The following is a 12,584-nucleotide window of genomic DNA, read 5'->3' on the forward strand; positions in this document are numbered from 1 at the left end:
TAAAATATTCCTTTTGGAATAAGGAGCTGCAAAGTATTTAATTTACTACTGTAAGCTCTCTTTTTTTTTTTTTTCCTGTGTGTATTGCTGTAGAGTATATTGCAGGCACATAAGAATGTTTCTTTCTTATTGAGGTTCTTTTGGCAGCGGATGTAAGAAATAGAAATGCTTTATAACCTTAACACAGTCTCAGCCTCTTGTTTTCCTGTTTCTTTCCTGGAGCATTCTTTCTCTGTATTTTTCCCTTTACTGTCTCTTTTACCTAGAAGATTCAGGTATATGGTGGTAAACCTTCTTTTCCCTTTTTTTCCCTCTCCTTTTTTCTTTTTGATGACTTGTGTGTTACTGGCATAGTAACGTTCTGCTTTGAAAATGCTGCAATATGATTCCACAGGATGCCTTTTTTGATGGGGTTCTGGTGTTTACCTAGGCTTTCCTCCATATAGTTTCTTTACATTTGTCAGAAAATTTGGTTCAAGGAAACTGCTATTGCTGCACTAGCAAAATGTTAGGAACAGAAATGGATTTGAGCAAATTGCCTAAAGTTGTTGTTACCATGGCTAAAAGGAAAATCTCCTCATACTGCAGTATTCTGGCTCAGTAAAACATTACTATACACAAGTTTCTGCCTTACTTAACATGTAGTGCCCCATTCACCAAATACTCTGTAGTTTACATAGTTTCTGTTAAGCATACATTCACATTACCATATGTGTTAACAGAAAATATGAGTAGTATGTTCTGTTGTGAAGTATAAATTTCAGTTGTCATTTCTTTTCTAATGTGTCAGTGCTGGTTTGGATCTGGTTATTCGTTTTAATTTCCCATCCTAGTTGTCATGTTTCCTTTTAAGTTTGCTTTGGTTTCGTTACTTGATTTTTGCCATCTCTCTTGCTAAGTAGCTTGAGAGGCATAGGCTTACCTTGGTGCATGGGGGTTAGCTCCTCTCATTTCCCCATGCAGCAAGGTAATAGTATACATGTTTTAGTATTGAACTCAATCCATATTTAACATCATAACTACAAAAAAAAAAAGGTTTGGATTTAATGGAGGATGAAAAATCTTTTACATGGGGAAAGAAAGACAAAAAGGAAGAGAGGGATTCCAAAAAACTTGGCTTCTTGAGCTATTATCTAAACCAGAGAAGTTCTTGAAAATCAAAGTTTCTTTTTAAATATTTGAGCTGTACCATTGCTATATTGGAATGCATTTGCTGATTTTGTATCAGCTTATAAATCTCTGACTGTAGAAACAAATTCATGCTAAAGCTGATGGGAGGAATTCAAATGAAATTATGTCTTCAAGAACAACGAACGGTTTCAAAACAGTGGTAACATGGTATTCATAATACTGCAGCAACCTCCCAGTTACAAACTTTTCTCTCTCTGACCAGGCTTTGCAATATTAGAGGTCCAACAGCTTTCAATCTTGTATCCATGTCCACTGCTCTAAATAAAATTTTAGAAGAATGCTGTTTTCAAAGATGGGGTTGACAAGAAGGATGCTTATAGATGGAGCAGACTGGGTGAGATTGCAAGCAAAGGCAAAGCTGTCTGAGCAGACTCTGTCCTATGCTCTGGGGAGGTTTCTTTTAGTCAGGAGAGAGACAAAAAATGGTTCTGAGAAGTTGTACATGTGGCTCTTGTGCTTTGTACGGGCAGCTAATGCTTTTCAAGGTGACATTGTGAGTGGTACGAATTTTGTGTGATAGCTTTGTGCCATTTTTTCGTTCTCTTTTGACAGGGCAAATCAAACTGCTCTTATTTAAAATGGGGAGAATTATACAATGACCTTTTCAGGTCAGATGTGCAATATGGAAAACGTTTTCATTTTGTAGTTCTTTTGCGTCAAAAGAAAACTTCTCAAATGTGTCTTTAAAATTCTTTAGTTTGTGAAACTTCTGCTTCAAAACAAACTGTAGCTTAATTCAATCTGCAAATTACTGTTTCTATGTAAGCATTTCTCTGTCTGTCTGTTTTGCCAAAATCCAGCACTTACAGTAACATTAGTGTTGTAGCTCCTTTGCTATTCACTGACTTGTTCTTAGAGTTAAAATCCTCTGCTCATTTTTCTCATTCGTTTTGCTACCCCTTTCTTCTCTTCAGCTACTGTTGAGGCTATTGAGGCTGATGAAGGTAAATTGGCCAGTCCCCTTTCTGTTGGTGCCACAACAGATAAGGGCTCTGCTGGGTGTATTCATTTTGCTGTAGCTTGTACAGATTGTGTGGGTGTTGGGCTAACAATTGTGGCTCGGTATTAACCAAAATGTAATTGCTTTAAAGGGGAAAATGTTTTTTGGTTCTTTGGTTTTTGGTTTCTTGTTTCCATTGCTGCTGTTGTGGTTTTATTTCTTTCTGAAAGTTACAATCACGTTGGAATTGCTGTACGTTGAACTAAGCACTGAGTAATGCCACAGGAGATCAGGGGACTTGGATTTCATGGGACATAACTCGGCAGCAGCTCATAAATACTCTGTGACACATAGCTCAAAAGCTGTACGCTGGAGGCTAGGTTTTGCCTCTGCCTCAAAGTACTCTCAGCAATCTCTGGTCTAGGAAAACACACAGCTTTTTCTAAATATTCTCTCTTTTTGTTATGATTTTTTCTTGGGTTTTTTTTTTCTTCTTTTGCTTCAGTTTGTTTCCTTTCCTTTAGGTCACTAGTAAAAACTTTTTATTGGTCTTTTGTTACAGTTCAGCATGTTTCTGTTTCTCTTTAAAAGTAAAACAACATGAGACATTTGTCTGCAAGATGTCTGCTTCCTCTGGCAGTTTACACACTGGTTATTAACATTAGAGCAACCATTAACACCAGCACCATCTTAGCTACAAATACAAAGTGACCGACTGCCTCAGAAGATTTGTGAATGTTTAGTATGGAAAACCATGGTGCTTTATTGACAGACCTCTAACTTAACTCTGAAGCAGTTTTATCACTATGGTTAAAACCTCAGTAATCACGTATTGCAATGTAGATGCACGGTATTCATCCAGCACTGTGAAATTTTGGAAGAAGAATTTTCAGAATTCCCCTTTAAAACAAAATTCTTCAGTTGTATTTTGTTCTTGCCCCTCTCAAATTTTCTGTGGGTATTTTTTTTAGTGAATAAAAATAAAAATCTGATGATTGCTGTCTGTTGGTAAGATGTGCCCTTTTGGCCAGTTGAATTTGTTTTTGAGTTTTGTAAAGCAGTGAATAAAATTACAGAACAAACAAGTAAGAGAAAATACAACTGCTTTCTAAATAGCAGTGAGTAAGCTGCTATTTATGTTGGAATTATCTATTCCTATTGGCAATATCTAATCTGCAGTGTGCATTCTTGTTGACAGTTTGGCTGTTTTCTGTGATTTTCTGTGACTATGTGTTGTGTTTTAGTACACTCTTAATGTAAACTGCTAATACTCATTGTCTGACCAGCAACTACCGCAGAGCACCTTCCTCAGTATTACAGAAGATAACGTGTCTGCTTGAAATACGGTCAATTGAATGTGCCCCCATTGCAAAAATATATGCACCCTTCAATTAATTCTTGCTTTGCCATCCTTGCTAGTTAGACACCATAACCATAGTTTTGATGACTACTCTGTGTAGACAAAGCTAAAGATGGAGAAAACGTTTTGCCCTTTACCAGCTGTCCTTCTGCAGTTTGATTCAGGGTCCAATAACACTAACCGGGCTGTGCTGCTGGCAAGCTCCAGGACACAGCAAGTGTTCCAGCTTCAACATAGCCATCCATTAAACTATTGCTTTAAGGGATTGGCCTGGGTGTTTGTTAAATGTCTTCATTTTTGTGGTAGAAGATAAAGTAAAAGAAAAACCCAATAACAAACAAAAAAGAAACTTGAAAAAACTCACTGTAGGGCCTGTTCTGTTTTCACTGTTCCATCACTGCTCACTTGACTAATCACCATTATGATGATGTTGTTTTCTGAGTTGAAGTATAATACATGTTTTAAAACCCATGCACTTCACAAAGTTCCAATATAACATTTGTGAAACTGGCTTAGGAACTAAATCCTGAGGCAAACAGGATCTTTCAGTTTTCACAGGAATGGTTGGCAAAAGTATCAGCATGAAAATGCTTTTCTCGCTCCCTTCAAAATGTAAGGAGTGGTAGATTGGTACCAGGGATGTTCCGGGGTTTGGGCTTTGTTTCCTTTTTTGGTTTTTTGTTGGTCTTTTTTTTTCAACAGAAGTTACCAGCTTATCCAGACTCAGGACTGCATGTTGAAAGGAGAGCAGGAGTACTTTGGGGTAAAGAGGAGATAAAGGGAGGGAAGGAATATTGAATTTGATCTTTGAAACTCCCCTACCGTTTTCTCCCAAGGGAGTCTGCAGTTTCCTGGTACTAACACACCATTTCTGCTCTATGGCATGTTAAAATAGAGACATCGCAAAAGTGCCAGTTTGGGAAGTGCAGTGCATTGATTTGGTACAGATAAGAGAAAAACACACAGAAGGCGATGACAAATTATCTGTGGAGCTGTGACCCGCTGTTTGCCTACAGTGCTTTTTTCTCTTTTGCTTTAAATCTAAAGATCTTCAACTCTTCAATTAAATACAGAAAAAAAAAAAAAAGGAAATAAAAATCACTCTCTACAAATAAATTCCTCAGCCTGTAGCTGCTTTCTGAGGTTGGTGTGGCCTCATTAATGTTGCTGCTGAAGGGCAGATCAAAAGTCCTCAGGTTCAGTTGGAACTTTGGTCCTTTGTCAGTGCATTTCCAAAGTAAAATTGTACAAATATGCCAAAATGACGATATCCCTGGTCCATGTTGCATGGCGTTACTGCTGTTTAACTCAAGCTGTCCAGGGACAACTCGGTGAGGGTAACTAGCCTGAGCAATCAACAAGCAGCTCGCCCTGCATTGAGAATATAAGGCAACCTGTTGTAGGGTTGCCTCACATTTCCCATAGCTTTAATGTGTACCCCAAAAAACTGGTCTCACCGTGTCATCACCATCTGTAACTGACCAACGCTTTTCCCCCTGGTCTTTGAAAGTCAAATGGGAGTTTTGCCTGATTTCAGATGTTACAGCGAGCCACAATGTCTTTAAGGCTGTAAGTGATGATGACAAATGCTAACTCACTGGCTCACGGCTGTGCCCTAAGCATGGTTCCTAACTGCAAACTGTAGTTTCATGTCAGCTTCTTAGCATTTTAAGCCGAACCCCAGTGGAGAATCAAATACTGGAAGTTGATCTTGTTGAAAAACAATAGTTGTGTTGCAAGAGATGGTGGTGGTTAACCCCCAGCTCTTTCCGAGTATGATAAGGAGTCGGTCATGTCAGAACTTCTTGTTGCCGCCTTCACAAAGAAGGACTTTTGCACTCATTGCTGAGTTGGGGGAAAAGCTGCCAAGAGTTTTACCTTGCTAATTTTACTTTTTAATAATCCTTTATTTAGCTATCAAAGGATTTTCACCCCAGCATAAGATCACTAGCTTCGAAGAGGCCAAAGGCTTAGATCGAATTAATGAGCGAATGCCTCCACGCAGAGACGTGCCATCCGATGCCAACCTTAACTCCATCAACAAGGCAATCTCCACAGAGACTAATGGCACGGACAGCAACGGCAGTAATAGCAGCAATATTCAGTGACCACTGTTTGGGCGGGGGGGTTGAGCTGCAGGGCGCGATGGGGTTGCTGCACATCAGCAGTGGGATGTTCTTGCCTCTGATAATAGCTTACTTGCTCTGGGGGCCAGGTGTTGGATTCAGTTTACAAAAATCATCTATGAAGAGATCGTCAACTTTAATTTGGTGGGGGGTGGGGGTCGGGGAGAAACACCTCCTTTGGATATGCCTTTAAAATGCTTGTAGAAAAATGAAAGCTCGTGCTGGTATATATTGCAAAGTTAGGGGAATGAACATGTTTTCCTACTGCATTGGGAGCGTCTAGGTATGTTACTGAAAGGCCTTTTATTATGTTACTGGACATGAAAACTTTGTTTAATTTCTTACTAACTATTGTACGTTTACAGTTGCAGCACTAAACATGGACAACATCAAAACATTTTTAACAAAATGTACAAACTAAATAAGGACTATTTATTGATAATGTTTTGCTACTCTTGTCAGACAATGGCTATGAAATAAATTAGGCAGTCTTTAAAAATATAGAGGAAAAAAAAAGAAAAAAAATAGAATGTTGGAAATTTGTTTAAAATGCCAAAAAATGAGAAAGAGAGAGTGAGAGAGAGCGAGAGAGACAGTTTAATTTTGTACAGATTATGCTTACCTCAGGTTTCTTTAGTGTGCTTCGATGCCCTTCTTTAAATATAACACTTATCTTACTAATTTGGCAGCAATTATCCTTTTCTTTGTTTAAAAACAAACAAAAAAAAACTGGAATAATGATAACATTTATCTTTTTTTTTTGCTGTTTATATTTAGGGGTTTGGTTTGGGAGGTTTTCTGGGTTTTTTTGGTAAATCAAGTCTTGGTTGTGGCTTGCTGAATTTAAATATTTATGAGTGGTGCATTTTTAAGTATAGTGAAAAAGACACCATATTAAGTGCAGTGAAAAGCATCTATATTCTGTAAAAATCTGCCTATGCATGTTTTTTAAGAAAAAAAAATGGCTGTATAGGCCTGTATGGGACTGTAATGCGCTTAGTGGTCTGACTTATACTGGAAATGTATGTATACTGGCGTACTTTATATTCTCTAAAAGAAAAATGCTTAATGCCTTTGAAATTTTGTAATCAAAAAAAAAAGCTTTGAAAAATCTAAGGGGAGAGTATTCTTAAAGTTTTTAACATAAGCTTGTCAGTGCACATATAGATGGGTAGCATGTTTAGCAAACCTTGTGAACTTTAAATAAGTTTGTAGTTACATGTGAGATTCTAAATGCATGATAACTGTTAATGTCATAATGGTTTAGTCATTTCGTTCTGTTCTGTCATGTGCCACAATGTGTAATTTTTTCACTTTTTTCCCTTTGTATATCAGTTACGGGTTTCAACTGGTTCATTCTGAGAAAGAAAAAGAAACAAAATGAAACAGTCCATTGATATTTTTTAACAATTGTATAAGTGCCCAAGTAATTCACTACAGCCTACAGCCTTGCCTTTGTAATTTGACTTCGAAATGTTGGCAATCAAAGCATGCACTTGTAACAATGAAAGAAGCATTTTATATTACTACTCAATAAAAATGTGCATGAACTTAACCACTCTTCCTTTTCTTGCTGGCTCTGTCACAGAAGCGTACGCAGGCATATGCGCTCGTGTGTGCCCGTTGCTCTCTTTTGCTTTGAACAGGAGAAGACCGCCGGTATAAGAGAAGGATGACTTATTTCACAACCCAAGGTCAGTTCTTTACTAAGAAAAAAATTCATTTGTTACCCAGCTGGTTTAGGCTACTGAACATCCGCAGATCTCCCCAGGTTCTGGTTAGAAAGTTGAGCTTTCATTAAAACAAACAGGATGTATCCCACAGGTAGAGTGCAGAAGAAAACGTGCCCTCTGTGCGCTTTCCCCTCTCATCTGGAGTGTTTGAAAAGGTCAATTAATATCATTTACAGTGTTCCTTTAAGGGAAAACAAGTAATTGACCCTTTCAGATTTCACGTGCTCTCTCTTGTAGTCAGAGGTCAAAGCTCTGCCTTGTGCTCATTTTCTCCCTGACTGTACTCAGCGTCCTTCCACAGTCTGTCATCCTGCACAGAACTGATGAACAATGCCAATGGTGCAATGCTGTGGGTATTGCTTTAGTCTTCCTTTCAGGTAGCAAGCTCAGTGCTTGCTTTCTTTTTCCCACTTTAGCACTTGTTAATTTTGGCAAAATATGACAGGTGGCAAGAATAAAAGAGAATTCGTAATACACGGGGCTAGGAAGGCAGATCAATATTAGATTTTGATTTTTATTTCACATTATATAGAAATACAGCACAGGAGAGTCTATAGCACACAGAGTCTAACTGTTCAGCTGCTCAGTGAAGCTGTTCATCTGATTAATGACCATGGTCTCTGCAAAAAGTGATGGTGAAGGTTTGAGTGACCACTTTACTTGCCATTTCTGTCCTAGGTACATGCTAGCTGAACAACTGTAGGTTACCTCAGGTAAGTTTTTCTGTAGAGATGTCTTAAGTAGGGCTCAGCAGGCACTTTGTGCAGCAAAGAGCAATACTGTTGTGCAGTGCAATGTGTGCTGTCTGGTTTCATTTACATTGCATCCTGGCAGTTGCCTAAACCGATTTATCTGCAACGAAGAGGTTTTTCCTCTCAGTAGCAACAGTGTGGCCTAGACCGCTCAATTGGTAGACTTAATCCAAAAGATCTGTGCTACAGACCAGAAGTGGGTTTGAAAATGCCTGCTGTAAGTGCCAAAGAGCTTATGGGTAAGTGGGGTAGCCCAAGCTGAGTAATGCATTAGGAAACGTACAAAGTCTGCCTGGTCAGTAAGGAGATTTTGGGGCTTCTCTCAAAAGAATGAAAAATATCCTGAGTATGCAAAATGACAGTGTCCCATGTGTCCAGGTAAGATGGCCTGGCTCTATTTTGGAGCAAGCCCCATTGTCCTACCATGGAGCAGATTCTGGACTGACTCAGAGAGATAGTTTAGGCTATGCCCAAATGTCCCTAGAAGGACCAAAAACTTTTCCAAGGTTTTCTATTTCCAGGGCATCCGATCTTTTCCAGTTGGCCTTCCTTTTTCCTGCTGCAGAAGGAGCTGTAGATGAATTTAAAGAAAAAACATGGTGCCACTGAAGTCATTGAGTGAGGCCACAAAATCCAAAACTCAGCCATGTCATGCACTAGAATATGTCTCCCATTATGGGTTTCCTCCTTTTTACCAAATATGCTACTTTAATGCCAAAAATATCATTGGTGGCTACATCAGGATTTACTGTTTTTAACCACTTTATACCCACTGTCTGAGATAATGTATCAGATACATGTATTATATTTTCTACACTTTCTTAATATTCCTTTCCAGCAGCTATTAAACAGGAAGTGAATCAGCTCTTAGTGTATATTTTCTGGAAAACAGAACATCCAGATTTTGCCCAAGGTTTCCCTAAAATTTGCTGTAGGTTCAGCCCTGCTCAAGCTTGTGCCAGAATTGCCAACTGACAGGTACAGATAAAAATCGTCAGCATTTTCCTTGATCCCCTTCTTTATTGCCAGAGGAGGGTTGTCTGGAACCTCTAGAGGAGTTTGGGTAGAATTTGGCTTTCTCCTGAGAATGTGTCCAGCAAAACTGAGGTCAGAAGGTAGGACTAGAAACCAGTGCCAAAAGATGCTCCTCGTTAGCACAGACCTGATCTATGTCCTCTCTAACTTCAGCCTTGGTTTTTAGTGAAACAGTGGAGTTCAGAGTGCAAAACCTAAAAATTTGGGGACTTTTTCTAGGTTCAAACTGGATTTACAATTTTAGTCCTTGGAAATCAGTTTCCCTTCTCCTTTTTCAAGTACTGTTGCTCAGATTAGTCAGATCCATGAATCTTCCCACTATTTTCACAAAGAGAGGGATGTGAGAATCAGCTATTTCAAATGTTAAAAAAACTACAAGCACCAAAGCAACCATTTGGAAAGCAGTTTGCAGATCGCATTCCTAGTTGCCGTTGGGAGAATATTTGATTCTGCTAAAAATGTCCAATGTTGGTATGCAAGAGGATGAACTTTCTGGTTCTTCAGTGATTTTAGGGAAAAATATATCCAAGTTCACATGTGTTCATCTGTATGTGAAAACACAGAGGGCTTGCAGCCACCTACATGGGGGTCACAAAAAGGAGGAGTTGATGGAGCTAGATGTAGGGGATTTTATTTTCTTGTCTTGCTGAGCTGGTCAGCATTATATATGAGCCTTTGCATTTTCTCATGTTTTTTAAATACCTTGAGGGCAGTTTTAGTTTTACATGCGACACCATGTTTCACCAAGCTGACATCTCTGTGCTCTGGGCAGTATTCTGCTGTGGCATTCAACTGCAAAGGGAAGGACTGCCTTGACTCCGTTATCCCTGTCAAATGCTTGTTTTGGGTAAAGTAACTTGTCAAAGACTGTGCTAAAGGACTGATTTTGCAGCCAGTGGGCAGTCTGTAGGCACAATGGCAGACACAACCGTGTCCACTCCTTTGTGGAGTTCACTAGTGTCTGTCTTGGGGTTGCTGTGGGGTTCACTGAGGCCCCTCACTTTTGAATGGAGCCTTGCACAGTTGTTTGTTGGAGGGTTGGGTCTGGGCAACCAGTTAGGTTATTTGTACAGCAGCAAGACTCGAGAAAGAGGTGGTTGTTTCATACTTTAGCTGTTACACCCCTGAGGCAGTTGATATAGACCACCATGGTGTGATCGAGCAAGCCCATTTCTTTCAATGTCTTGGTATTTAATAGTCTCTCTTATTTTAAATGAGCAGTTGAACACTGTGACTTGGACTAATTTTGCAGTGGTTTAGGCCAGAGAAGCTTGTTGGTTTACAGAATCAAGACCCACTGAGGCCAGCATGCACCACTGGATCAGCTCCTACAACCTAGCTGCTCAGGGAGGGTCAGCTGGAGCAGGTTATTCAAGGCTATGTCCAGTCAAGAGTTGAGAGTATGGAGATGGATGAAGACTCCACAACCTCTCTGAGCAACCTGTGCCAGTGCTTGGCAGCTCTTACAGTAAAAGAGGATTTTTCTTGCATTTAAAAATCTCCTGTATTTCATTCTGTGCCGCTGCCTTTTGTTCCATCGCCCAGCCTCACTGAGAAGAGCCTGGCTTCACCTTTTTTACTCCCTTCATCAAGTATTTATACACCTTTTCTCCAGGCTGAGCGGTCTCAGCCCTCTCCGTCTCTCCTCATAGGTCAGCTGTTCCAGTCTCTTAATCACCTTCATGGGCCTTTGCTGAGCTCACTCCAGTAAGTCCATGTGCTGGGAAGCCCAGACCTGGACATGGTCTCCCCAGTCCTTAGTGGGGAGGAGGGGAGTTAAATCACGTGCCCTGGTTTCCTATATATACCATTAAATTTCTACAACGTATATTGCTGACAGTAATTTAGGACAAATGACATTTCAGGCCTCGTAAATCAAAGGGACGGGAGCTGTACCTCAGGAAACAGAAGCAGCTGAGGTATGTTGCAGTCACAGAGCTGAGATGCACTGAGATATAGATCCAAGAAGGTAAGAGACAATGAATGCTTCACCAGTGTGAGAGGACAGTGGAAACTGGGATGATATTTGCTGCCAAATTTGGTCATTAATGTAATCAGCAAATTATCCGGGTAGGTATGAATTGCAAGAGGGAGGACCCTGTTCACTGCCTGTCCTGTACTGTGTGTGACCCACCTACTGCTGATCCTTGGTGCTTCAGAAGGGGGCAAAGAAGTCATCAAAAAAATCTGGCCAGTCTTGCACCGAGGGAATTAATCCCTCCCTGGACTCAGCAGGCAAGTGACTGAAGCCTGTGATTTGTATATAGACAACATGGTAGTGAAGATCTGCACATGTTATTGGGACGTCACGTCAATGAGAGATCTTGTGTCTCCCTGCGGAGGGAGAAGTAACCTTCCAAGGAGGTATCCTGAGAAGAAGGTAATTTGTTTATCTGTCACTTGGTGGTTTATTGGTTTCAGTAATAAGCTTTGCACTTGCGCTGCAGTTTTCAAGTGCACTCTGATGGGAATGCGAGGCTGACGTTGTGGCTGGGTTTAAACAAGGCTACAGGGCTGATGTTCAGGCTAAAGACTGAGGAAGTCCTGCAGACATGGACCAGAGTGCCAGAGAAAGAAAAGGCATGAGGAGTGGGGCTGCGGGAAACCTTGGAGTATTTATTCATTTCATTCCTTTCTTCAGGTATATAAGAGAAGGAGTGGTAGTGGCAGTGCTGGAGGAGACCTGAGCACTTACTCTGCAAGTCTGAGATGATAAGATAGAGAAATTGGAGGATGTACCTTGGCTTCGGGTAGGCAATGACAGGAGCTATTTAGGCTAAAAAATACCTTAGACTAGATATGCACTTGATAGTGGAGTTCCGGCTGTGATCTGAAGACAGTCATGCATGAAAGGACAGTAGGGAACAGCATGGGAAATAATAGAGTTTTGGAGAGCAGACCCGTGAAAAGGAGAGGGCTGAGGCTCAGAGCCCTGGCAGAGGAAGAAGCACAGATTGCAGGATTGGATGCTGTGTTGCATGCAGGAGAACTGGATCAGTTCAGCTTAAATGCAGGGATGCCTGGTCAGTATAGCTTTGGAATACAGTGAAAATGGGTAAGAGTCCAGTTAAGTTGTCTTTGCTGATCATGGTTGAAAAACAGCAGAAAACTTTTCCAGACACTCAGATAGGCAAAGCAAAGGATAAATAAGTGGGAAATGATGCAATGAGGGTAAGGGAGAGGTTTAAAGTAGATGTGTTGGCTAAAGGACTGTGGAAGAAAAGCCAAGAGTGAGATTTAGGGCATGGAAACAAGAACTAGAGGGATCAAGACAGAAGCAAACTCAGAGTTTAATGCACTTATTCCAGGAAAATGCAGTAGTTTCTTTCCTACAGTCACAAAATACCACATTTGCTTACTTGTCAAACATCAGTGCTCTTTAGCAGCTTTCTGAATGGGTGGTGTATTTTGAAAGTACACTTGGAGAACATGAAAGTACGTAATTAT

The 12,584-nt window shown here is 40.3% G+C and overlaps 2 protein-coding genes across 3 annotated transcripts in view; both read left to right on the forward strand.

Annotated features, from left to right (window-relative positions):
- Positions 1–7,172, forward strand: part of PPP3CA (protein phosphatase 3 catalytic subunit alpha) — a 189,685-nt gene extending 182,513 nt beyond the window's left edge. The window contains exons 13-14 of one of the 2 annotated variants that reach the window (XM_062636717.1): positions 2,106–2,135; positions 5,406–7,172. In XM_062636717.1, the coding sequence (XP_062492701.1) occupies positions 2,106–2,135; positions 5,406–5,599 (224 nt within the window). In that variant the 3' untranslated portion in view covers positions 5,600–7,172. The remainder of the gene's footprint in view (positions 1–2,105; positions 2,136–5,405) is intronic. The other variant, XM_062636718.1, reaches the window with a different exon arrangement.
- Positions 1–12,584, forward strand: part of EMCN (endomucin) — a 434,433-nt gene that overhangs the window by 282,383 nt on the left and 139,466 nt on the right. The window lies entirely within an intron of this gene.

Source organism: Pezoporus occidentalis, unplaced genomic scaffold, assembly GCF_034315485.1.
Source record: "Pezoporus occidentalis ecotype Australia unplaced genomic scaffold, CSIRO_AGI_Poc_V1 ctg49, whole genome shotgun sequence".
Lineage (NCBI taxonomy): Eukaryota > Metazoa > Chordata > Aves > Psittaciformes > Psittacidae > Pezoporus > Pezoporus occidentalis.